The sequence below is a fragment of the Sapajus apella genome, unplaced genomic scaffold (assembly GCF_009761245.1).
Source record: "Sapajus apella isolate SASKATOON/1434 unplaced genomic scaffold, GSC_monkey_1.0 scaffold1, whole genome shotgun sequence".
Taxonomy (NCBI): Eukaryota; Metazoa; Chordata; class Mammalia; order Primates; family Cebidae; genus Sapajus; species Sapajus apella.
Genome location: NW_022436941.1, coordinates 21006552 through 21034139, shown reverse-complemented (window position 1 = coordinate 21034139; position 27588 = coordinate 21006552). Strand labels below are relative to the sequence as shown.

The window sequence follows — 27588 nt, the reverse complement described above, 5'->3', positions numbered from 1 at the left end:
CCTCTGTTCTGTTCCATTGGTCTATATCTCTGTTTTGGTACCAGTACCATGCTGTTTTGATTACTGTAGCCTTGTAGTATAGCTTGAAGTCCGGTAGTGTGATGCCTCCCTCTTTGTTCTTTTTGCTTAGAATTGATGTGGCTATGCGGGCTCTCTTTGGTTCCATATGAAGTTTTAAGTATCTTTTTCCAGTTCTGTGAAGAAGGTCATTGGTAGCTTGATGGGGATAGTGTTGAGTCTGTAAATTACTTTGGGCAGTATGGCTATTTTCACGATATTCATTCTTCCTAACCATGAACATGGAATGTTTCTCCATCTGTTTGTGTCCTCTCTTATTTCGTTGAGCAGTGGCTTGTAGTTCTCCTTGAAGAGTTCCTTTATGTTCCTTGTTAGTTGTATTCCTAGGTATTTTATTCTCTTTGTGGCAATTGTGAATGGCAGTTCGTTTTGAATTTGGCTCTCTTTAAGTCTGTTATTGGTGTATAGGAATGCATGTGATTTTTGCACATTGATTTTGTATTCTGAGACTTTGCTGAAATTGCTTATCGGTTTCAGGGGACTTTGGGCTGAGACTCTGGGTTCTTCTAGATAAACAATCATGTCGTCTGCAAATAGAGACAATTTGACTTCCTCCTTTCCTAATTGAATACCCTTTATTTCTTTTTCTTGCCTGATTGCTCTGGCTAGAACTTCTAGTACTATATTGAATAGGAGTGGTGAGAGCGGGCATCCTTGTCTGGTGCCAGATTTCAAAAGGAATGCTTCCAGTTTTTGCCCATTCAGTATGATATTGGCAGTTGGTTTGTCGTAAATAGCTTTTATTATTTTGAGATACATTCCATCAATACCTAGCTTATTGAGGGTTTTTAGCATAAAGGGCTGTTGAATTCTGTCAAAGGCCTTCTCTGTATCAATTGAGATAATCATGTGGTTTTTGTCTTTGGCTCTATTTATATGGTGGATTATGTTTATAGACCTGTGTATGTTGAACCAGCCTTGCATCCCCGGGATGAAGCCTACTTGATCATGGTGGATAAGCTTTTTGATGTGCTGTTGCAATCGGCTTGCCAGTACTTTATTGAATATTTTTGCATCTATGTTCACCATGGATATTGACCTGAAGTTTTCTTTTCTTGTTGAGCCTCTGCTGGGTTTTGGAATCAGGATGATGTTGGTCTCATAAAATGATTTGGGAAGAATTCCCTCTTTTTGCATTGTTTGGAATAGTTTCAGAAGGAATGGTACCAGCTCCTCTTTGTATGACTGGTAGAATTTGGCTGTGAGTCCATCTGGACCTGGGCTTTTTTTGGGTGGTCAGCTCTTAATTGCTGCCTCAACTTCAGACCTTGTTATGGGTCTCTTCAGGGTTTCAGCTTCTTCCTGGTTTAGGCTTGGGAGGAGGCAACTGTCAAGGAATTTATCCATTTCTTCCAGGTTTACTAGTTTATGTGCATAGAGTTGTTTGTAATAATCTCTGATGATGGTTTTAATTTCTGTGGAATCTGTGATGATATCCCCTTTATCGTTTTTTATTGCATCAATTTGGTTATTCTCTGTTTTCTTTTTTATTAATCTGGCTAATGGTCAGTCTATTTTGATGATCTTTTCAAAACACCAGCTCCTGGATTTATTGATTTTTTGAAGGGTTTTTTATGTCTGTATCTCCTTCAGTTCTGCTCTGATCTGAACTATTTCTTGTGTTCTGCCAGGTTTTGAGCTTTGTTGATCTTGCTCCTCTAGCTCTTTCAATTTTGACTATGGGGTGTCAATTTTAGATCTCTCCTTGCTTCTCATGTGGGCACTTATTGCTATATATTTTCCTCTAGAGACTGCTTTGAGTGTGTTCCAGAGATTCTGGTATGTTGTGTCTTCATTCTCATTGTTTTTGAAGAACATCTTTATTTCTATTTTCATTTCATTGTTTATCCAGTCAACATTCAAGAGCCAGTTGTTCAATTTCCATGAAGCTGTGCAGTTCTGAGTTAGTTTTTGAATTCTGAGTTCTAACTTGATTGCACTGTGGTCTGAGAGACTGTCTGTTGTGATTTCCGTTCTTTTGCATTTGCTGTGGATTGATTTACTCCCAATTATGTGGTCAATTTTAGAGTAGGTGTGATGTGGTGCTGATAAGAATGTATATTCTGTGGATATTTGGTGGAGAGTTCTGTAAATATCTGTTAGGTTTGCCTGGTCCAGGTCTGAGTTCAAGTCCTGGATATCCTTGTTAATTTTCTTTCTGGCTGATCTGTCTAATATTGACAATGGGGTGTTAAAGTCTCCCACTATAATTGTGTGGGAGTCTAAGTCTCTTTGTAAGTCATTAAGAGCTTGCCTTATGTATCTGGGTGCTCCCGTATTGGGTGTGTGTATATTTAGGATCGTTAGCTCTTCTTGTTGCATTGATCCTTTTACCATTATGTAATGTCCTTCTTTGTCTCTTTTGATCTTTGTTGCTTTAAAGCCTATTTTATCAGATGAGAATTGCAACTCCTGCTTTTTTTGCTCACCATTTGCTTGGTAAATCTTCCTCCATCCCTTTATTTCGAGCCTTTGTGTATCCTTGCATGTGAGACAGGTTTCCTGGAAAGAGCACACCTATGGGTTTTGGCTTTTTATCCAATTTGCCAGTCTGTGTCTTTTGATTGGGGCATTTAGTCCGTTTACATTTAGGGTTAATATTATGTGTGAATTTGATACTGCCATTTTGGTGCCAGCTGGCTGTTTTGCCCATTAGTTGATGTAGATTCTTCATTGTGTCAATGCTCTTTTACCATTGGCATGTTTTTGGAGTGGCTGGTACTGGTTGTTTCTTTATATGTGTAGAGCCTCTTTCAGGAGCTCTTGTAAAGTCAGCCTGGTGGTGACGAAATCTCTGAGTACTTGCTTGTTCGCAAAGGTTTTTATTTTTCCTTCACTTATGAAGCTTAGTTTGGCTGGATAGGAGATTCTGGGTTGAAAGTTCTTTTCTTTAAGGATGTTGAATATTGGCCCCCACTCTCTTCTGGCTTGTAGGGTTTCTGCTGAGAGATCTGCTGTGAGTCTGATGGGCTTCTCTTTATAGGTAACCTGACCTTTCTCTCTGGCTGTCCTTAGTATTTTCTCCTTCATTTCAACCCTGGTGGATCTGACGATTATGTGCCTTGGGGTTGCTCTTCGTGAGGAATATCTTTGTGGTATTCTCTGTATTTCCTGGAGTTGAATATTTGCCTGCCTTGCTAGGTTGGGGAAGTTTTCCTGAATAATATCCTGAAGAGTATTTTCCAGCTTGGATTCGTTATCTTTGTCGCATTCAGGCACACCTATCAAACGTAGATTAGATCGTTTCACATAGTCCCACATTTCTTGGAGACTTTGTTCATTCCTTTTTTCCCTTTTTTCTCTAATCATGCCTTCTTGTTTTATTTCATTGAGTTGATCTTTGACCTCTGATATCCTTTCTTCCGCTTGGTCAATTCAGCTGTTGAAACTTGTGCGTGCTTCGCGAAGTTCTCGTGTTGTGTTTTTCAGCTCCATCAATTCACTTATATTCCTTTCTAATTTGTCCATTCTCATTAGCATTTCGTCAAATCTTTTTTCAAGGTTCTTAGTTTCTTTGCATTGGGTTGGAACATGTTCTTTTAGTTCTCAGAAGTTTCTTTCTACCCACCTCCTGAAGTCTGATTCTGTCATTTCATCACACTCATTCTCCATCCAACCTTGTTCCCTTGCTGGTGAGGAGCTGTGATCCCTTGTAGGAGGAGAGGTGTTCTGGTTTTGCGTGTTTTCATTCTTTTTGCGCTTGTTTCTTCCCATCTTTATGGATTTATCTACCTGTCGTCTTTGTAGTTGCTGACTTTCAGATTGGGTCTCTTGAGTGGACGTTCTGTTTGTTGATGATGAAGTTATTTCTGTTTCTTAGTTTTCCTTTTAACAGTCTGGCCCCTCTGCTGTAGGACTGCTGAGGTCCACTCTAGGCTCTGCTTGCCTGGGGATTGCCTGCAGCAGCTGCAGAACAGTACGGGTTGCTACCAGTTTCTTCTTCTGCTATCTTTGTCCCAGAAGGATACCCGCCAAATGTCAGTCTGATCTCTCTTTTATGAGGTGACTCTTTCTATATATAGGGGTCAAGGAGCTGCTTGAGGAGACAGTCTGTCCTTTATAGGAGCTCAGGTGCTGAGCTATGAGCTCTGTTGTTCATTCAGAGCTGCTGGGCAGGTACCTTTAGGTCTGCTGCAGCAGAACTCATAAACTGCTTTTTGTTCCCAGGTGCTCTGTCCCAGGGGGTTAGGGCTTTATTTATGAATTTCCGTTGTGCTGCTGCCTTTTTTTTTCTCAGTGCTGCCCTGTCCAGCAAGGAGGCAACCTGGTCACAGTCTACCTGCAGAGGCTTTGCTGAGCTGCTGTGGGCTCCGCTCAGCTGCCGTGTGAACTTCCCTGCCGTCTTGTTTATATGGGTGTAGTTAGAACTGCCTTGGCAATGGTGGCCCGCCTCTGTATTGGTGGACTCTCTCTGTAATGGCAGGTTGCCTTGACAATGACAGCAGCCTCAGCAATGACGGGTTGCCTTGGCAACGGCGGGCTGCCTCAGCACCTCAGCAGTGGCAGACTACCTCCGTAGTGGTGGAGTGCCTTGGTAATGGCAGACGCCCTTCCCCCACAGAGCTGGACTGTCCCGGGTTCAGCTACACTTGCTGTGAATCTCTCCATCCAGAGAGTTTCTGATTGCTGTTCTTTTGTGGGGATGGGACCAGCCGAGCCTGATCACCTGGCTTCCTGCCTCAGAGCCTTTTTTTTCATTTTTAGTTGAACAGTCGACTCTATCCCAGTTGCCTGTTGAAAGGGCGCCGGGATCTGTGTGATTTCCCATGCAGCAACTCACTGTTCCGGTTTAAACAGCGGTGCTGAGATTCTTGGCGCTCTTTTTGCCCAGAAATCTCCTGGACTGGCTCCCTGTTCAGTCCCCTCTTTAATCAGATGAATGGGCGACTTCCCGGGTCTCCAATCGCCAGCCAAAAGGGCACCCGGACCAGTTTATTTTGTATGGAGAACTGCTGGCTGGGGCACCGACAAAGCAGCTGCATAGACCAAAAGAACCGCGTCGGCCAAAACAGCTGCGCTGGTGACTCGTGGGGCTCCTCCGCCTGGGAATCTCCTGGTCCGTGGGCAATAAAAATGCGGCATCCACTCACCCTCTGCGCTTTCATTAGGAGCTGCCACTCCAAGCTGTTCCTAAACGGCCATCTTGGATCTTCCTCCCTTTTCTATCTTTAGAGAAGAAAAGGGGTTTTAGTTATTTAATTTAAAATAGATATTGTACTACGGCAATATACATTTTTATTATTTTATTGACCTGACGTTCAGCACACTGTCTTTTTATAGCTATAAATAGCTCTGTTGCACATGCACCAGGAAGGATGTCCAGTTGCAATTTTAACAGATTAACTGGGTTGCTTCATAAATTAATTAGGTACATATACATATCAGCACATATGCCTTGAAACCTCAAGATTTATTTTTTTAAAAAACTTTTATAATTTGCCATAATTTATCTCTAGCAACATGATGACTGCATATTGTTTTAACTCTGTACTTTTTAGTCGATTTCAAATTTTTGTTCATTATAAATAAGAAGAAAAAATATCCATGCTGACATTATTTTTTTGCAAGTTTAAGCCAAAAGATGTACACTGAGAAAGTTTAAGGCATTATCAAATAGCTCCCAGAGCTTTTAATTTATCCTCCATGCACCAGTGAAAATGCATTTTCTGATGCATTGCCTTTGATAGCACTGATAACTCTCATACTTTTCATTTTATTACAGCTATTTTTTATTATCCAATAATAAATACTCAGAGAAAATAATACAGAAAAGTGTGAGTAAAGAGTGGAATTATTTTTCCCTGTATACCCACTCTAGGCCTCAGTCCTCAGACTTAATTTGTACCACTTTTAATTATTTCTTCAAGTTGTTCTGGCGGTACCTATATAACTCTACCTAATATGATCATTGCTTTATTTCTTGATTTGTCAAAGAAAAAAACACTATTTTTTGATTCCATACTTTGAAATATGAAGAATTAACTTATTTATACTAGTTACATCTTTATTCTACTAATTGTATCATATTATATTTAGGTCTTTTATGAGTTTAAATATCTTTAAACCTCCATTTTTTTCTTTTGTGCTCTCTAACTTCCCTTCCAATTTTTTTTCTCCCACAGGTAAACCAGTTTCCTTTTAAAACATTTTTTTTTCCCATTTATTTATTTTATTGCATTTTAGGTTTTGGGGTACATGTGAAGAACATGTAAGATTGTTGCATAGGTACACACGTGACAGTGTGATTTGCTGCGTTCCTCCCCATCACCTACATCTGGCATCTCTCCCCTTGCTATCTCTCCCCAGCTCCCCACCCCCACCTTCCCTCCCCTATTTCCCCCCAGCTGACCCCAGTGTGTAGTGCTTCCCTCCCTGTGTCCATGTGTTCTCATTGTTCAACACCCGCCTGTGAGTGAGAACATGCGGTGTTTGATCTTTAAACCCCACAACTCTTTTTTAAAGGCTCGTTTTGCAAAACCAGTATATCCAGGACAAACTCTACAAACTGAGATGTGGAAGGAAGGAAACAGAATTCATTTTCAAACCAAGGTATGAATTTTGTTTTGCCACTGTCTCACATGCTTTATCTTTGTGTTCCATCTTAGCGTTTTTTTTTTTCTTTTTTTTTTTTTGGTTAGTATTATGGATTTGAGACAAAACCTAGAAAGTTTCTTTTTAAGTAATGGGAAATTTTAATTAAAAATAAGAAAAATCTTCTCTGGTGTTTTCAAAAATTTTTATTTATCAGGCAACACCTAAAAAAAATAAAATAGAAGTGTTTTGCACCTTGTGTTTTATTTTCTCTTTTCTTTTCAACTAAATTGGTACTTATCTATGTAGCAGTGGCCCAGTTATTATGAAAACTCAACCAACCATGTCTTTTTGGCTCAGCCAGTCAACCAAATCATTGTCAAAAATAGCATCTTAAAAAATTTAGGCCAGGCATGATGGCTTACACCTGTAATTCCAGCACTTTGGGAGGCCAAGTTTGGGGAAGCACAAGGTCAGGAGTTTGAGACCAGCCTGGCCAATATGGTGAAACCTTGTTTCTACTAAAAATACAAAAAAATTAGCTGGGCGTGGTGGTGCATGCCTGTAGTCCCAGCTACTCGAGAGGCTAAGGCAGGAGAATTGCTTGAACCTGGGAGGCAGAGGTTGCAGTGAGCTGAGGTCACACCACTGCACTCCAAGCCTGTAAACAAAGTGAGACTCTAAAAAAAAAAAAAAAAAAAAAGAAAGAATAACTTAAAAAAAAAAATTAAAGGCATTGTACAGATACACAATGAAAACATGACAGCAATCTATTTGACTCATTAACGAAGGATCTTGCAATATGATAAAACATGTTCAAAAGACAAGTAGAACAACCGTTTATATGGTCCAACACAAAAGGTGTTCTAAAATAATTTTGCAAAGTTAGGGACAAAAATAGTTAATATCCTACAGGATAGTAAAATCTTACCCTTTATGATTTTTCTCTGGACAGATATCATATGCATCTTTATTATACAAAAATCCACAAATTAACAAGTTTTATCACAGAGTCCTGGCCTAACGAACAGTAAATGACAAGCCACATAAAGGTATATCTCTCTATAGAGTGAGGTTTTTGGGGTAAGGCTGTTAGCAGTGCTCCAGTAAAATACTAAAAGGACATGTAATCATTGTTTTATTTGCAAATAATTAAAAGACAGTTTTTGTCAACACAGTTGACCAGGCTAATACATTTTGGCCTGATCATTTCATGCTATATGGAGCGTTTTAAACAACTCCAACAATAATAGCAACAGCTTCCACTTACTGAGAACTTGTAAACTGGCAATAGTATTTGCTTTAATATGCGTAATAAATCTGCACGTAAATATAAGAAAATCTAGGTTCCAAAGAAAATCTAATCTAGGTGTCCAAGATAACTTGCTCATAGTCACACAGCAAGTGCCTGAGCTCGGATAGAAACCCAATCAGCATGGCTTCAGGGCTTTGATCCCAGGCCCTAAATGTCTTTTCTGTATCGTGTTTTCTTTCACAAATAGATAACTTTGCAAAATTCTTCTTACGTGGTTGCCTTACTCCTAATTCCTTTCTGCTGGTTGCAATATCATTTTCCTGCTTAATCTGTACATATTGTTTATTTTACTTCTCAAATTCCTCCTGTCCCTTAGGCTTAAGTTCAAGCTCCACTTTCTCTTAGAGGCAGGCTCTTACTACTACTCCCTGCTTTCCTACCCATGCATACGTTCACATTGGTCTCTGAAAGCCTCTGCAGCTAATATATGTGCCACATACTTTGGCGCCTTCTCATTTGCTGATTTGTTTTGTATGACTAAGCTTTGCTTTTTGATTAAGATTATGAACTCTAAGAGTGTTGAGGACCATGACTATATTACAGGTAAATTTATTTTCCTGCGATTCTGGTGACGAGTAGTATGTAAATAATTTCTATGGATACAAACTTGAAGGGCTGAGAAGTGATTAAATGTCTGCATATAATATATTCTTGCCATTTTGTTAAATTCTAAGTGTGCCATCTTATTTTTCCAGCATATTTGCTATATTTTTCCTCAGAGCTTATAGATATGTTTTTCTATTAGTTTTAGTACTCCTTCTCTCCCTTCCTCCTTTTCTTTCTCCCTTCCTTCCTCCATTCCTCCTTTCCTTTCTAAAGATACAAGAAACATTTTAAGCCAGTGTTTTAAAATGATTTGCTTGACTTGGTAACAAAGTAATTTACTAAAGTGCATTTTGTCCATTAATTATATCTTTCCATGCTTTTCAATGTATATAATTTGAAGTCAAATGAACAAATTACTTGAAAGATCTTTTTTTTTTTCTCGAAAATATGATGGATGTAGTCAAGAGAATGATCTTGATTGTTAAAAATCAAAGTTTTAATAAATGCTACCTTAAACTTTAGAAATTTATCCTATACATTTGTAGCAATATCATAATTTGTATGAAAGAATAGCCATTGGAATAATTTCAAATGAAGGATTAGGAATTTGAATTTGAGTTCCTTTAATGACTATTTTGATCAAAGCCTATTTAGGCATTTAATTTATGCTGTGTATACTTCTTCTTGAAATAAGACCTGGAATTACTACTTAAAAACACTATTACTGTTTGTTCCTAGCCAATTTTATTCTATATTAGCAGAAAAAATGTACTTTGAGTATCACTACCTCATGTGGCTATTGTTCTATGCTTTTACTATTTATAAGGATTCAGCATTGACTGAATTCTATTTGTAAGAGTTCATCTCCTGACTACCCTCCTGCAAAGCAAACGAACAAACACACAAACAAACAAACAAACAAGCCCAAAATACCAAGGCCCAGGCTCTATCCCAGCCTATTTACATTGGAATTTTGGGAGATGGGACTTCATTCTCATATATACATATGTATGTGTGTGTGTATGTGTGTGTGTGTGTGTGTGTGTGTGTGTGTGTATATATATACATATATATACACACACACACACACATACACACACACATACATATGTATATATGAGAGCTCCAATTGATTCTGAAGCCAGGGCTAGTATTAGTTGTATTAAATCAGAAAGCCTTTGTGTTTATTCATCTTGAGCCTTTTATTTGGCTTATTATATTCTTTTTCATACTAGGCAAACATAAATTTCTTTTAAATATACTGTTTCACAGTGAAATTGCACTTCCATTGTAATTCAGAGTAAACTTTTTTTTTCCCTTCTCCTTCTAAGGTCCAAGGAACTGGAGATGTTGTCCTTTCAAATGCTTATGTGGATCTTGCACCAACATCTGATATTTCAGCTAAGACACTCTCTGAAGTAGGTTATAAAAATTAGTATCCAAGCCACTTTCTCATTAAGAATTTCAGTTAAGGTGAAGGTGACTTTAAGAATGGTTAGGCTACTTTAGAAAATTAACAAGCATGAAACTATTCTTAATTTTTGAAGCAAAAGACATTGATTCAGAACTACTTGGAATAAAAGGAATACTCTGGCAATTTGTTTTGCAGGATTCTGGGATATATTTCAAGAGAACATAATTTTCTAGTTTTAGAGTAAATAGATCAGTTGTTTAATCAGAATCTTAAGCAAACAACATTTTGGAGAAAAGTAGATTAAAAACTTGAATATCTTGTACTTTTTCTTGATTTAAAGATTTGTATAAAGCTTTATATGCAAATATGTAAACCAATAGTGTATATAACTTATTAAAACATTGTATTATTCTTTATTAGCATGCTGAGACTGTTGATAAAAATGTTTATATTCTATCTCTGAAATATTAACTTTGTAATGTTGAGGTTTTCATACCCATGATCTTTAATTGTCTATCATAAACCACATAGGTGACTGAAAATTAAAGTCCCTTCAGAATAATCTAAGGAAAAAACTTTGGCTGGACTCAGTGGCTCATGCCTGTAATCCCAGCCCTCTGGGAGGCTGAAGTGGACAGATCACTTGAGGTCAGGAGTTCAAGACAGCCTGGCAAACATGATGAAACCCAGTCTCTACTAAAAATACAAAAATTAGCCAGGTTTGGTGGCAGGCTCCTGTAATCCCAGCTATGCAAGAAGCTATGGCAGGAGAATTGCCTGAACCCAGGAGGTGGAGGTTACAGTGAGCCGAGATTGTGCACTCCAGCTTGGGCAGCAAAACAAGACTCCATCTCAAAAAGAAAAAAAAACAAAAACCCAAAACTTAAGAAGTTTTAGAGTTGTAAAGAAATTCAGACTTCATGTAATTTAGTCCCATTTTATAAATAAAAAAATAAGACCATAGAAGTTGATTAGTTTGATCAGAATCTCCCTGAAGTTAGCTGAAACATAGGTTGGCCAGTTCCTATTTTTCTTTTAAAATACAATTTCTGAATTTTAATAAAAGTGAAATCCTCTTATTAAGAGGACTGAGGTTCTGAGTGACATATATAAATATAAAGAAAGTATAAAAGACACATTGTTTGAAAAAACTGTAACTGCGGAGTTTTAAAAAAATCACATTTTTTCACATATAATTTGTAATCACTTTTGTCCTTGAATTATTTTTAAAGAACTTAAAAAAATTTTTCTTGTTGTTAGGGTGGGGAGCTTCAGAGTACCCTTGTGTTTGAGGAAATAGGACGCCACCTAAAGAATATTGGGCATGAGGTGGTGAAGAAAGTAAATGCTGTATTTGAGTGGCATATAACTAAAGGCGGAAGCATTGGAGCTAAGTGGAGTAAGTTATAGCTGTGATTTTATTATTTTCTAAGTTGACTCTTAGTTAATAAAGTATCGTTTTAACAATTAAAGACCTTTGAAGGTAGGTAAGTCTTACCTTTTCAGGTAAGTTGTTTTTTCCACCACGTGGGAATGAACAGGTTTGGGAATGCCCAAAGGTGTGTGTGTGTCTGTGTATGTGTGTGTACAATATAGGGAATCAACTGAAATGAAAATACCTGCTTTTAAGATTTCATCATAATCCTTGAAAGTAGTTTAAACAGCCATCTTGGCTATATGCACCTTTATCTATCTAATCTTCAGCTTCTTAACCATAAGGCAAATTGATCAAGTCAAAATGAAGTATTTTTAAGTCATTATATTTGACAGTTATAAAATTATTTTCTTCATATCAAAACAGTAGTTTGGAGTATCTTAATTATCAGTATAAAATTGCTATTTTCTTGCTATATACAGATTGTAGTCAAAGGTACTTGTTTTAGTCTAGGGAAATTATCTATTAGAGTTCTGTGCACTCAGTATAAAACATCTTGCTGCAGAAAGAAAGCAGTCATATTTCTTTTTCACTAATGTGGAGGTCCAAATGGACCCTGGTACCATTTTGTAAAGAAAGAGAAATTAGAGGATAAAAAGAACCAAGAAAAAATATTGTATCAGATCTTTTGTGTCTGCTGTATAACTCACATCCTTAATCATGGCACAAACTTTTATTTGTAGAGTATTCTAAAATAATAGGATATTCCTCATTTTAGAAAATAAAGGAAATATACCTTTATTTTCCTAGAGATTCTTCAATTAGTTTGTAAAGATGAAAATGGATAGGAGATAGAGAAATAAGTCTCTGAATTCCCTTTGAACAGAGTCTGTTGCTTGCCACAGTTTTCTTACTGTATTTTAGTGATTTATAATTGTATATTTTCTCTCATTTGACCTTGGGCTTAACCCTGAGAAAGGGCTGCAGTTTGTCTATTTCTAGCTTCTAATATGGTCAATAATACATAATAACTAGCCTGACTCTGTACATGTTGAATGAGTGCTAAAAGTCATGTAGAAAGCATAGTTTTAGAAAATAGTATGGCTGCCTTTTTCTGAAATTGATACTGTACCTTCTCTTAAAACAATATGTTTGTTGTATGGATTGTGATGTTATTTTTTATTTAGTATGAGTGAAATATGTAAGTGTAATATGATACCAATGAAATATTTAATAAGTAACTGACATATTTTATAGTATTTATTGCTATTAATTTCTAAAACTAGCCAGAAGTTGTTGTAGTAAACCCTTTGAAAACTATTTTGTTGTTTTAAGCAACAGTAAAAATGCAGAGAAAATGAAAGATGACATAAAGGCATAAGAAAGATAAAGAATCAGAGGATTTATGTGGCCTACAGTACAGCCTCCTTCTGAAAATTAAAACACAGTTACTCTTATCTGAAACTCCAGAAACCAAAACGCTCTATAAATGAACAGTTTTTTTTCTCATAACTGCTGGTGAAGCCTGACTTGAACTTACATGATGCTGTCGATTGTCTTTAACTCACCTAGTGTGAGTTAGTCAAGTATAGAAGTAATATACTTGTTTATAGAGTGTTGCATCATTGGGGCCCTTTTATAATATGCAATACATGTTTTATGCATTATATTTCCTTCCTAAAATCTGATTCCCAATTTCAAAACCCAGCCTGAAGCAATTCATTCAGATAAGGAATTGTGGACCTGTACATGTATATTAATAATTCTTATAGAACACAAGTGATAAGAGACATGGAAAAGGGTGCTCTCCTTTCAGAGAATGGGAGGATTGTGTCATTCAGTAAACATTTGAGTATGTGTCAAGTTCTCTGCTAGGTGGAGACTACAAATATGAATAGACAGGATGCCTTTTTAAAAAAATCCATAGGAATAATTATTTAGAGGCAATGTGTCAGGAAAGCTGAAAGCTGAAATACTGGGGTTGAGGAAACAAAGGTTGTTGCATTGCAGAGTAAGGGGAAGGAAGACCTCAATTAAGGAAATGGTAATAAAGGACAGGAGAGGGCCTATGTAGAACTATTGCTAAGATTGAATTGACTAATTTAGCTACTGATTATGTCTAAAAAACAACAGGAACGAGAGAGGCAAAACTAATGCTGTGGTTTTGAGCACGTGTGCTTGAGGATGTTGGCTCCATTACTAGAAGTAAGAAACAGGTAGAGGAGGGAGGTTTGGGAGAGAAGATGATTAAGTTGTGACCAAAACTGTAGCCAACCAAGATCTGGACTAGATTGTGGGGACTGTGGACCTGGAATTTAGGAGTAACTTCATAGCTGGAGGCAGAGAGTTGGAAACCATATTTGAGGAATTAGTAGTTGGAATTAAGAACGTTAGCTTCAGCACCTTGCTTCATGACATGCAGGAAGAAAATAGAAGGAAAATCTTTGCTGGTCCTGAAGGATTATCTGCTTTTCCTGTTCACTTTATGGAATAGTGGTTCTAATATTTCCATTTGTCTGTAAACAAGGTGAATATCATAGAATTTGGCCCACAGGTTTTAAATATGTAATTTATTGGTATTCTAGACACAGACAGTCCTATACTTTCAAATAGGAATCTATTGTCTGTATGTATCCAATACCTGTAAAATAATATTACTGAAACTTTTTACAAAGATTTATTTCCATGTGCTAAATACAATGTTGCTGAGCAAAATCTGTTTTATTTTCTTTAGGATGATAGTTTAAGCTGTGTTTGTCATTGAGCAGTTTGGTTGTTATCCTTCTGTATTTAAATTTGGTTTCCTTTCACATATTTGTAATCTTTTCCATTATAGGAACATAAGTGGAATTTACAGTTAGATAGCAAGGTAGTACAAATACTATGGATTTTTGTTTGAATATTATTTGTTAAATAATAAAATAAGCCGAGTTTAAATATATGTATATATATACTATAATTGCATAGAATTAAGTCTGCATATCTGGACTAAATCCAAGCCTCCATTATGTACTGTATATGTACTATAGGATGATGTGACTGGATGAAGATGTTCTTTAAATATTAGAGCTTAGCTATTTTGAATCCTAGACATTTGCCACAATATATAAGAATATACAGAGGTTTGAGAGCTGGCATTCTTTTGATACCAGAATTATTAATTCTTGAGGATACCATGTGATTATTAAAACCTGTGAGCTCCTGGGTTGATGCTCATCTAGCAGTCAAACCAGATTGCCGCTTAGGTCTCTCAACTTGGATGTAAACTAAATCTCAAGGGTGTTGGTTCCAAATTTTGGATTTGGATTGAAATGAGCGTCTCATTCATTTATAGAAAAGCCCTGAAAGATATTATTTGGAAAGAAATATGTTGTCCATTTAGGAATGGGGTCCTGTTTGTTGGAGACATATGTGCCTCAGGGTCACTCTCTATTCCCTAAGCAACACTGACTGCTTCTTCTCTTCCAGGAGCAGCTCCTGGCTGCATGCTCATGTACATTTATCTTCAAAAGTACACACGAATGCACAACATTATTTAAAACAATTCTGACTTTCTATCTTCTGTGTGTTATTCATCTTAGTAACGTCATTTTGTAATTTTTTTGTTTGAAACAATTTCAGAATTATGGAAAAGTTGCAAAAATGCTACAGAGAACTTTTGTCTGTCTTTCATCCAGTTTTGTCAAATTGTTAAAATTTGATCTCATCTTCTTTACTAATTTTTTCCTTCATATGCGTTTTTTTCTTCTGAAGCATTTAAGAGTAACTTGCAGACATGATGTCCCTTTATGCCTAAGAGACTATTCTAGTAGCATTTTCTGAGAACAAAGACATTCTCTTAACTAGTCACACAACAATGATCAATATCAGGAGATAAACATTGATACAGTATATTAGCTAATCCACTGTTCTTGTTACTATTTCAACATTGTCCCAATAATATCCTTTATAGCGAACATTGTCCCAATAATATCCTTTATTATTAAAATGAAGAAAGAAGAGAATTGATCGGGGTCCGATCTGGGATTGTACATTACATTTGGTTCTTAGATCTGTAGTCTGCTTTAATTTGGAGAAGTTCCTCAGTCTTTGCTTTTCCTGATTTTGAGATATTTGAAGACTGCAGACCGCAGACCAATTATTTTATAGCATGTTTCTTGGTTTGTTTTTAGTTGATTTTTTTATGACTAGTTTTAGTTTATGAACTTTTGGCAGAATAACACAAAAGTAGTATGCTCTTGGTGTGACTTTTTTAACCTTAATTTTTAACCTGAGGTTTTTTATTTGTGTTTGTTACTATTAATATATATTGTATATATATTTTTGGAGGGTAGATATCCTTCTTTCATGTGCTTTTCCATGTAATAAATAATTCCTAAGTACTTTCTCGTCAAGGAAGTATAGGGGATACAAAGACAAAACATGTTTGTGCCGGCAAAGACCTTCTAATGTTAAGGGAAGGAGGCATAAACAAAAACGGTTCCTTCTTTCTCCTGTAGTAGCCCTTTGTGGTTTGTAAAGTATATATCCTAATAAGATCCTCAGGGGTCTCCAAGTTTTCAAATGTCATATTCTCATTTCAAATGCCAAGTTACCTCACCCCTTCCTCATTAAATGCTGTAAAGTATGACTGAAATTGTTATGGACTCTTTCAGAAACTTAATTACATAAATACAGAGCTAAAAATCAACAGTAAGATGGCTATAATGAATTCTGCCACTAAGAGAAAATGAATACAATCTATTTCTTCACTTCTGCAATAAGATTAGGTGTGATCTTACAGGTGTCTATAAACTCAAGGTGATGGTGGTGGTTGGAGACCATGACCTGAGCCACTACAGAATTTGAAGTTCCACTTCTTCACCTCAAATTTCTGTTTTCTTGTATTTCTGTATTTTGCTTTTTTCTAAATGACAAATAATATATAATCGATAGATAGAGTAAGTGTAGAATAAATGTCATATTAACTTGGAAACTATTTTACTTGGTTTATTTTACCCTCATTTTGTGGAGAGAAAAAGATACACATTGGTTTCTTCCTATTTTTTCCAGCTATTGACTTGAAAAGTGGCTCTGGAAAAGTGTACCAAGGCCCTGCAAAAGGTGCTGCTGATACAACAATCATACTTTCAGATGAAGATTTCATGGAGGTGGTTCTGGGCAGGCTTGACCCTCAGAAGGTAATGTTCTCAAATGTTCATTTATTCATTGTTTTATTGTTTCCTCTTTGACAATTGCACTTTTTGAGCTGACTCCTAAATTCTGATTTATAAGACAGGTTTCTTAGAACTCTGAAGATCACACAGTTAATACTGATATTCTGGTTGACAGGTCATATATTTCTTTTTTAATGGGGTTTCAGCTGACACTTTTTAAGACTGATTCTTTTTGAGGGGGCGGTGAAATTTCTCTTCAGGATGCAGTATAATAATGTAGAACCCACATCTAGATTTTTAAATAACATTCTGTTGTGTGTTCAAAGGTGAAAACCACATATTAGTAGATACTACATAAAATTAGACACTCCCAATATATAAAATTAAGAAATCATTGAATATTGAAAATAGAAGAATATTTTAACGTAATAGCCAATGTCTTACTTAAGGTGAATCTTAGAGGCATTTAAGTGGAAAATCATGATTAAGACAAGAGTGCCTTCTGTGACCATTGTTCAGTTAATATTATTCTGAAACTTTTGGCCATTCCACAAATATACAAAATTAAAGTAAATATACAAAATTTTATCAACTAAAGTAATTGATGTGACAATTAGAATGGAGGAGAAAAATTTATTTTCATTTTGTGATTATGTAGCTGGAAATCCCAAGAGAACAAACTTTTTGATTTTTAGAATGAAGGCGTTCAAACAAGTGGATGAGTACAGTTATTAAAAAATAGCTTTCGCATAGAAGTAATTTGAATAAATGAGGAAACATTTAGTTTTCTTGTGTAGAAAAACTAAAAGGAATTGTAAGTAATATAGTAGGTAAAAAGTAGTCTTTGGCATCCAATAAAATCTAAATTTGAATCTTGGCCCTATCACTTCATCTGGAAGCTTTAATTTTCTCATTTGTAAAATAAGTATAATAATTGTAATGTTTACAAAGCCTTGTTGTAAGAACTAAGCCCAATAATATGTATGAAGAGCTAGTATAGTGCTTGGCAATGCAGTGAACCCTCTGTTAATTTCTTTCCAGGAATTTATTTAGTACCTACTCTGATTCAGGTTGTACGTATTGGCTGAATTATCACAAAACCCTACTGTATAGAACTTCGTTTTAGTGTACTAATGCAAAGGAAATAAAATCTCAAGTTAGAGAAAAATAAGGCAGAATAAGAGTGTTAGAGCAATAACTGACAAACTTTTTCTGCAGAGGGTTACATAGTAAATATTTTTGGCTTTGTGGGCAAGATGGTCTCTCTGTTGCAGCTCTTCAGCTTTGCCATTGTAGACTTAAAGTAGCCATAGAGAATATGTAAACAATGGAGTGTGACTGTGTTCCAGTAAAACTTTATTTACAGAAACAGACAGCTGAGTAGATCCGGTTCTCTGGCTGTTTTTTGTCAACCCTTGAGTTAGAGTGTGACAGAACAGGGGAACTATTTTAAACAGGGTTGTTTAAAGTCCTGATGGGGGTTTTCTAAGATACCTGAAATGCCTGCTAGAGACTTGAACAGAGTACCAGAATGAGTCATCAGGCTAAGGAAACAGCTAGTACAAAGACCACCGCCGGAGGAACTTGGCTCCACTTAGCCTTCTCTGAGCTCGGTAGTGATAGAACCAACCCTTGATTTAACCACTCTAGTGGGAAATTTCACCAGCGTGTCAAACTTACTGTGACCCAAATAGAACTTGTGATTTATTTTTCTCTCCCAATCTCTTCCTTCTCACTCAGTGGCACCATCATCTGTCTACCCAAATTAATAAGCCCAGACATGTAAAAATTATCTTAGATTCCTTCTGCCCTTCTGTATCCTTTTCATCCTCACTTCTCTCTGACCTTTCTCCATAATATATCTTGAATTCATCTTCTCTTCCTCTCTAGGGATATCACCGTGATCCTAGCCTGTGTTATCTCTCACCTGTCTTACTTCTTCCAGGCTTGTCTCTCTCATTCAGTCTGTTGTTCTCCACCCAGGAGCCAGAGTAGTCCTTTAAAAATGTAAATCAGATTATTTATGTATGTTAGTCATTTCTACTACTGTCATTAATTGCTGGTTCATATTTATCATCCCACTTGATAAAATCTCCAAGATTTCATTTTGCAAGTGTATAAAATCCAAGCTACCTAGTACCATGCTGTATGTGATGTTTCTTTACCTTGCTCATTTTTCTGGCTTCATCCCATGCCACATGCCTCATCACCTGCAATGGTAATTCTAGTTATTTTGTCCTTCCTGTCAGTTCCTTCCCATCAGCTTTTACTCCTTCAATGTCTATGCATTTGCTTTTGCTGGAATTCCTCCTCCTAGCTGTTTGCATGGCTGGCTTCATTTCATCCAAAGTAGTTTCTTCCTGTTATATTCTAATAGCTTCCTGTTTTCTCTTTCATTGTGTTTATAACAGGCTTTAATTATTTGTTTACATTTTACTTTTTGACTCCCCTAGTTTAATGTTAGCTCTGTGAGAACAGGGACAGATATTCAGCCTAGCCTAGAATGTTGCCTAGTATACTGTAGACATTCAGTTAATGCTTGGGTAAATTAAAGCAAATATAGAAGTAAGGAATGAAAGCTCAATAACAGTAGATTAGGCTACATGGAAATTAGAAACTTCTGCCTGTCAGACTCTATAGTATATTTCCATAAATCAAGGGAAAAAATAAAATGATGATATATAGTATATTGATATTATTAATATATAAAAAATTCTTGAAGCACTACAACCTCAATAGAAAAAGTGAACAAAATATATGGAACAGTAATTAATGACATGAATAGAAATGACTAACAAACAAGAGAAAAAACATTTTTCCCAGTATCCAAAAATGCAAATTAAAGCATGTTATTTTTGCCTCATATTTTCAAAGTGTAAGAAAATACTATTTTTATGGTTGGGATAAGATAATTCACATGCAGCTGGAGGGAATATAAAATTGCTATAGGCTAGGCACAGTGTCTCATGCCTGTAATTCCAGCACTTTGGGAAGCCAAGGCCAGAGGATTGCTTGAGTCCAGGAGTTTGAGCTTAGGCAACATAGGGAGACCCTGTCTCTACAAAAAGGAAAAAAAAAAAAAATTAAATTAGCCAGGTGTGGTGGTACACACTTGTAGTCCCAGCTACCTGGGAGGTTGAGGTGGGAGGATCACTTGAGCCCAGGAGGTTTAGGCTGCAGTGAGCTGTGATCATGCTACTGTACTGTAGCCTGCGTGACAGAACAAGACCCTGTCTCGGTCAATCAGTTAATAGTTGGTATAGTCTTTCTGGAAAGCACAGTGCTTCCAGACCTTCTTCCTTTGTGGCAGTTTATAGTCTTACTACTTTTTGCTTGGCACTCCTAGGCCAAACCATCTACCCAACAGTTTCATTTATAAAGCAGTTTGAAACAATTAGTTTTTTTGTGTTTGACCATAATAACTGTATTTTCCTCCAAAATTTACAGTATTCCACAGTGCCCTGAGAGTTTGCTGTGATGTCAGGTGCATGGCAGAGAAGAGTTGGGAAACTGGCAATATGGATGTATGGTTAAGAACTTTAAGAAATAGGAAAATAGATAGAAGGAAAGAGTTATGTACAAAATTCTTATCAAAAATAACTATCAAAAATTGATATTTTTACTGAAAGTAATTAGGTATTCTTGTTTTAGGTTGTAAATCCGTTTCAGAGTAGCACTTGGCAGGCTGGTCTAAGGATCTAAGTATTGATTCCTTCCCTGCATGAGTTGCAGACCATTGTTTTGTTTGCTTGTTTGTTTTTGTAACTGCATAGTGAAAAAAATCTTAGTTTTGAAATCCTGGTCTCTTGTTTGAATGCATTTGATTATGACTGAATGAGCTCTGTCTCAGTATTTCTGAAATAAAAAGTTGTTGCCTTTTCGCCAGTTCACGAGCGTTTGCTTCTGAGACTAAGTGCTCCTAGTTAACAAGTATTGTTAACAAGCGTTGCTGAGTTTAAGCCCTGGCCCTACTTCTTGCTGGCTCTGTAGACTTGAGCAGATTATTTAATAAGCTCTCTGAAATTCATTTTCTTGTATGTCAACTGGGGTAAGAACTACTGATGTGCCCACTTCAAATTGACAGCTGTGATTCTTAAGTGAGATTATATTTGTGGAGCTGCTTTGTAATACTAAGTGTATATAGATACCACTATTTTCTCCATTTAGCTAGAAATCTAGAGGCTTTTTCACTTCATATTTTATGTAAGCTATAAAAACTTGTGGTTTATTACTTTTACTGGTAGGGAATTTGCACTGAAGGAGAATTTAAGCAACTTGCACAAATTTCTGTATCAGGTTAGCTACAGAAGTAGTATAGGAACCCTTCGTTTTTTAACACACCAGCTTTTGCTTGGTAATAATGATGAATTAAGACTCCCTACCACATGTTGAACTACTAAGCTAAGCAGTGTAAAGATAATTTTAGTTAACTCACACAATAGAGTTGTGTTATATAGGTGCTGTTGTCATGCCTTTTATAGATGAGAAGATTGAGGCTCAGAGAGGCTAAGTATTCTAAGCATTTGCTCCAGCTCACCTTGCTATTAAGGGGCAAAGCCTGGATTTTAACTTAGGCATTCTGAAGCTGTAGCTGTGATCTGTTTACTGTTGTGTTATATTCTTTAATTTGTCATTACATGGCTTTCTAGTGCATGAAAATGTAAATATTTTAAATCTGCTTTTAAAAGTTCAGAATTGAATATTATGAGGAATACAGTATAGCCTTTTATTAATATGGCCTCAAATTCATATATAAGAATATAAAGTAAAGCCAGAAACATAGGTTGAAACAGAACTCCCAGATCTGTGAGTTCAGATAAATTATTGTGTAGTATTCTAAAATACACAGGAATCATTTTTTCTTTTTTTCTTAGATATCTTAAAAATACAGGCTATCTATAGTTATTAAATTGTCATTGTGAAATAAAAGTTGCCTTTATTGTCTAGAATTATTAACTCAATTGTATTCAGCCTGAATAATGATCTTAAAAAAAAATTAGTAAACTATAACATTGTAACAGTTGGCACTCTTTTCCCTCCTCTCCTTGCAGGCATTCTTTAGTGGCAGACTGAAGGCCAGAGGGAACATCATGCTGAGCCAGAAACTTCAGATGATTCTTAAAGAATATGCCAAGCTCTGAAGGGCACACTATACTATTAATAAAAATGGAATAATTAAATACTCAATTCACCCAAATATGCTTGATTATTCTGCAAAAGTGATTAGAACTAAGATGCAGGGGAAATTGCTTAACATTTTCAGATACGAGATAACTTCAGATTTTCATTTTCTACTAATTTTTCATGTATCATTATTTTTACAAGGAACTCTAAGGTAGCACCTAATTATCCTTCTGTTCTTAGATCTGTATCTTCATAATAAAAAATTTCACCCAAGTCCAGTTTCTTTAGAATTTGCAAGAGCATTGATAAATTGAAAGAAAAATTAAATCAATAAAGGCCTTTGTTACCTTTTTTGTGATTTTCTTTTTCTTTTATTTATTGATATTCCAGTTTTTATGTAAATTTCCATGTATGCACTCATTTTTCACACTTTGTTCTGATAGTATTCTGTTTTAAAGCAAGAGAAAAGTCTTTGTGCTTCAAAATAGTTCTCTTTGTTCTCCCCTCCCCTTTGCTGGAAATTCTTTACTACATATAATGCTTGTAAATCTACCAAGTATAGCTCTCTTGAATAATCAGCAGTCTCAAAAAAGATGGTCACTAGCAAGTACTGCCACATCACTATTTTTCTCAACATTTAGCTTGGATGAAGTGTGCTGTGAGATACTCTTTGGATGAGTTGTATGCAGAGGTGACCAGCAGCAAGTGGGATGCTAAGGTCAGGGATGGAGTAAATTTCAATCATGTAACAGCTGAGGAGAATATGTGTGGGTGGCTAGTACAGCTGAGTTTCCCAGGAAGCTGACTTTGAGATGGAGATTCATGTGCAGGAAGTTGATTTGGGAGTGGTTTTAGGAGCAGCACCCACCAGGGGAAGCAAAGGAAACAGGACTGGGCAGATGGAGACATTAGGCTGTGGTTGCAGTTATCATAAGACCTTGACCGATTTTTTGGGGAACTCCAAAGCTGGGATGGTCATTCAGAATCGTCCTGAGGCAACTAGTCATTGGTTATGACCTGCTCTGCAGTGGGGCCATGACTTTAGTCAAAGCGGCAGGGCAGTTCCTGGAGTTGGCTTACCCAGAAATTGGGGTAATATGTCTTTAAAAAAATTTTTTTTAAAATCCTTAAACTTTTAAGTGCAGAGTACATGTGCAGGATGTGCTGGTTTGTGACATAGGCAAACATGTACTATGGTGGTTTGCTGCACAGCTCATACCATCATCTAGATATTAAGCCCAAGATCCATTAGCTTATTCTTCCTGATGCTCTCCCTCCTCCCACCTTCGCCCACCCCAACACTCCTACTGTGTGTTGTTCCCCACCATGTGTTCATGTGTTCGCATCATTGAGCTTCCTTTTATAAGTGAAAAATGCAGTATTTGGTTTTCTGTTCTTGCGTTAGTTGGCTAAGGATAATGGCCTCTAGCTCCATCCATGTCCTGCAAAGGACATGATCTCATTCTTTTTTATGGCAGCATGGTATTCCATGGTGTATACGTACCACATTTTCTTTATCCAGTCTATCATAACATGGGCATTTGGGTTGATTCCATGTCTTTGCTATTGTGATTAGTGCTGCAGTGAACATTTGTATACCTGTACCTTTTTAATAGAATGATTTATATTGCTTTGGGTAAATACCAATATGGGATTGCTGGGTCAAATGGTATTTCTGCCTCTAAGTCTTTGGGGAATTTCCATACTGTCTTCCACTATGGTTGAATTAATTTACACTCCCCCAACAGTGTAAAAGCGTTCCTATTTCTTCACAGCCTTACCAGCATCTATTGTTTCTTGCCTTTTTAGTAATCGCCATTCTGACTTGCATGAGATGGTATCTCATTGTGGTTTTGATTTGCATTTCTCTAATAAGTGATGGTGTTGAGGTTTGTTTTTCATGTTTGTTGGCCACATGTATGTCTTCTTTTGAGAAGTGTCTGTTCATTTCCTTTGCCCACTTTTTAATGGGGTTGTTTTTTTCTTGCACATTTGTTTGTGTTCCTTGTAGACTCTGGATATTAGCCCATTGTCAGATGGATAGATTGCAAAATTTTTCTCCCATTCTGTAGGGTGTCTGTTCACTCTAATGATAGTTTCTTTTGTTATGCAGAAACTCTTAAGTTTAATTAGATTCATTTGCCATTTTTTGCATTTGTTGCAATTGCTTTTGCCATTTTTGTCATGAAATCTTTGCCTGTGCCTGTGCCTTGAATGGTATTGGCTAGATTTTCTTCTAGGGTTTATGGTTTTGGGTTTTTACATTTAAGTCTTTAACCTATCTTGAGTTAATTTTTATGTAAGGTATAAGGAAGGGGTCCAGTTTCAATTTTCTGCATGTGGCTAACCAGCACTCCTAGCATCATTTATTAAACCTACTAGGGAATCTTTTTTCCATTGCTTGTTTTTGTCAAGTTGGATGAGGATCAGACAGTTGTAGGTTTGCAGTCTTCTTATTTCTGAGTTTTCTATTCAGTTCCATTGGTTGGTGTGTCTGTTCTTGTAACAGTACCATGCTGAGGAATATATCTTTCAATCCTGAACAGGGCTTTGTAGAACTCAGCACAACACTTTGTTTGAGGAAACAAGAATGTAGATTCAGGGATCAGGGGAGAAGGTTTCAGAAATTTGGAATTGCAATACTCAGAACAGTGATGGAACATAGTAGAAGACCTCAATATGTTAACTGATTTTAATGGGTGAACAAGATAAGTAGTGAGCATAGAAACAAATTATATTTCTGGCAATTACGCCTTTTTCTCATGAACTGTATACTATTTGAAAATTTAATTCATAGTGATCTGTTATGCCAACTGAATTAAAAAGAACAATGGCAGTATTTTCAATGTTGGTCTATTGTACTAAATAGTTGTTTTTGATCAGCTTGGAAAAGCTTAGTGTCCAATAGAAATAGCATTTTAAAATAAATGCCACCATATATTAATGAAAGTGTTGATTATATAGTCTAGATACTTAAAATGTAAGGCAGTTATGATTTAGTTATCTTACACATCTCTGTCAATAATAATGGTCAGAGAACTACTCATATCCAGATTTGGTAACTTATTAGTCATGCTCCTTAACACTTCTGTAATATTTAATATTGTCAAATGCCCCAATCTCCTTAATTCTTCTTACCTTTCAATGAGAAATATATTAACTTCTTTTTTATTTTAATTGTACTTTAAGTTCTGGTGTGCATGTGCAGATCTTGAAGGATTGTTGCATAGGTACACACATGCCATGGTGATTTGCTGCCCTCTCCCCCGTCACCCACATCAGACGTTTCTCCCACTGTTATCCCTCCCCAACCTCCCCACCACCTGCTGTCCCTCCCCTAGCCCCCACAACAGACCCCAGTGTGTGATGTTTCCCTCCCTGTGTCCATGTGTTCTCATTGTTCAACACCTGCCTATGAGTGAGAACATGAACTGTTTGGTTTTCTGTCCTTGTGTCAGTTTGCTGAGAATGATGGTTTCCAGTTTCATCTATGTCCCCGCAAAGGACATGAACTCATCCTTTATTATGGCTGCATAGGATTCTGTGGTTTATATTTGCCACATTTTCTTTATCCAGTCTATGACTGATGGACATTTGGATTGATTCCAGGTCTTTGCTATTGTAAACAGTGCCACAGTGAACATACATGTGCATGTGTCTTTATAATAGAATGATTTATAATCCTTTGGGTATATACCCATTACTGGGATTGCTGGGCCAAATGGAATTTCTATCTCTAGATCCTTGAGGAATCACCACACTGTCTTGCACAATAGTTGAACTAATTTACACTCCCACCAAAAGTGTAAAAGTGTTCCCATTTCTCCACATCCTTTCCAGCATCTCTTGTCTCCAGATTTTTTAATGATCACCATACTAACTGGTGTGAGATGGTATCTCAATGTGGTTTTGATTTGCATTTCTCTAATGACCAGTGATGATGAGCATTTTTTCGTATGTTTCTTGGCCTCATATATGTCTTTTTTGAAAAGTGTCTGTTCATATCTTTTGCCCACTTTTGAATGGTTTTTTTTTTTTTTCTCTTAAATCTGCTTTAATTCTTTGTAGATTCTGGATATTAGCCCTTTGTCAGAGGGGTAGATTGCAAAAATTTTTTCCCATTCTGTTGGTTGCCAGTTGACTCCAATGATTGTTTCCTTTGCTGTGCAGAAACCCTGGAGTTTAACTAGATCCCATTTGTCTATTTTAGCTTTTGTTGCCATTGCTTTTGGTGTTTTAGTCATGAAGTCCTTGCCTATGCCTATGTCCTGAATGATACTGCCTAGGTTTTCTTCTAGAGTTTTTATGGTGTTAGGTGTTATGTTTAAATCTTTAATCCATGTGGAGTTAATTTTAGTGTAAGGTGTCAGGAAGGGGTCCAGTTTCAGCTTTCTGTACATGGCTAGCCAGTTTTCCCAACAACATTTATTAAACCGGGAATCCTTTCCCCATTGTTTGTTTTTGTCAGGTTTATCAAAGATCAGATGGTTGTAAACGTGTGGCATTGCCTCCGAGGCCTCTATTCTGTTCCATTGGTCTATGTCTCTGTTTTGGTACCAGTACCATGCTGTTTCAATTACTGTAGCCTTGTAGTATAGTTTGAAGGACAGTAGTGTGATGCCTCTAGCTTTGTTCTTTTTGCTTAGGATTGTCTTGGCTATGTGGGCTCTCTTTTGGTTTCATACGAAGTTTAAAGTGTTTTTTTCCAGTTCTGTGAAGAAGGTCAATGGTAACTTGATGGGGATAGTGTTGAATCTGTAAATTACTTTGGTCAGTATGGACATTTTCACGTTACTGATTCTTCCTAACCATGGGCATGGAATGTATTTCCATCTATTTTTGTCCTCTCTTATTTCCTTGAGTAGTGGTTTGTAGTTCTCCTTGAAGAGGTCCTTCACATCCTTTATTAACTGTATTCCTAGGTATTTTATATTCTGTTAGTAATTGTGAATGGGAGTTCGTTCTTGATTTGGCTCTCTGTTATTGGTGTATAGGAATGCTTGTGATTTTTGCATATTGATTTTGTGTCCTGAGACTGCTGAAGTTGCTTATCAGTTTCAGGAGATTTTGGGCTGAGATGATGGGGTCCTCTAAATATACAATCATGTCATCTGCAAATAGAGACAATTTGACTTCCTCTTTTCCTAATTGAATACCCGTTGTTTCTTTTCCTTGCCTGATTGTTCTGGCTAGAACTTCCAATACTATATTGAATAGGAATGGTTTGAGAAGGCATCTTTGCTAGTGCTAGTTTTCAAAAGGAATGCTTCCAGATTTTATCCATTCAGTATGATGTTGGCTGTGGGTTTGTCATAAATAGCTTTTATCATTTTGATATACATTCCACTGATACCTAGTTTATTGAGAGTTTTTAGCATAAAGGGCTGTAGAATTTTGTCAAAGGCCTTCTCTGCATCTATTGAGATGATTATGTGGTTTTTGTCTTTGGTTCTCTTTATGTGATGGATTACATTTATAGATTTGGGTATGTTGAACCAGCCTTGCAGCCCAGATGAAGCCTACTTGATCGTGATGGATAAGCTTTTTGATGTGCTGTTGCATTTGGTTTGCCAATATTTTATTGAAGATTTTTTCATCGACATTCATCATGGATATTGGCTTGAAGTTTTCTTTTTTAGTTGTGTTTCTGCCAGGTTTTGGCTTGAGGATGATGTTGGTCTCATAAAATGGGTTAGTGAGTATTCCCTCTTTTTGTATTGTCTTGAATAGTTTCAGAAGGAGTGGTACCAGCCCCTCTTTTTACATGTGGTGGAATTCGGCTGTGAACCCTTCTGAGCCTGGACTTTTTTTGGTTGGTAGGCTATTAATTGCTGCCTCAACTTCAGACCTTGTTATTGGTCTATTTAGGGATTCAATTTCTTCCTGATTTAGTCTTGGGAGGCTATAAGTGTCCAGGAGTTTACCCATTTTTTTCCAGATTTACTGGTTTATGTGCATAGAGTTTTTTGTATTAATCTCTGATGGCAGTTTATATTTCTGTAGAATCAGTGGTGATATCCCCTTTGTCACTTTTTATTGCAGCTATTCA

The 27588-nt window shown here is 36.6% G+C and overlaps 1 protein-coding gene and 1 long non-coding RNA gene across 2 annotated transcripts in view; one reads left to right on the top strand and one right to left on the bottom strand.

Annotated features, from left to right (window-relative positions):
- LOC116545334 overlaps window positions 1-5992 on the bottom strand; it is a 29977-nt gene extending 23985 nt beyond the window's left edge. The window contains exons 1-2 of the long non-coding RNA XR_004266294.1: window positions 5970-5992; window positions 65-70 (exon numbers count right to left, since the gene is read on the bottom strand). This is a non-coding gene — a long non-coding RNA (uncharacterized LOC116545334). The remainder of the gene's footprint in view (window positions 1-64; window positions 71-5969) is intronic.
- Window positions 5993-6474: 482 nt separating this feature from the next.
- Window positions 6475-21481, top strand: LOC116545231 (peroxisomal multifunctional enzyme type 2-like). Its single transcript, XM_032271858.1, has 6 exons — window positions 6475-6627; window positions 9802-9888; window positions 11145-11283; window positions 16312-16439; window positions 19863-19928; window positions 21467-21481. The coding sequence occupies exons 1-5, from the start codon at window positions 6499-6501 to the stop codon at window positions 19878-19880; spliced, it is 501 nt and encodes a 166-aa protein (XP_032127749.1). The 5' UTR covers window positions 6475-6498; the 3' UTR covers window positions 19881-19928; window positions 21467-21481.
- The last annotated feature ends 6107 nt before the right edge of the window (window positions 21482-27588 follow it).

Excerpts from the sequence above, each read along its gene's own strand:
- LOC116545231 (XM_032271858.1), top strand. The coding sequence starts at position 6,499 with ATGCGGTGTTTGATCTTTAAACCCCACAACTCTTTTTTAAAGGCTCGT. Across the intron at positions 6,628-9,801 it reads GAATTCATTTTCAAACCAAG|GTCCAAGGAACTGGAGATGT; the intron begins GTATGAATTTTG and ends TCTCCTTCTAAG. Across the intron at positions 9,889-11,144 it reads CAGCTAAGACACTCTCTGAA|GGTGGGGAGCTTCAGAGTAC; the intron begins GTAGGTTATAAA and ends TCTTGTTGTTAG.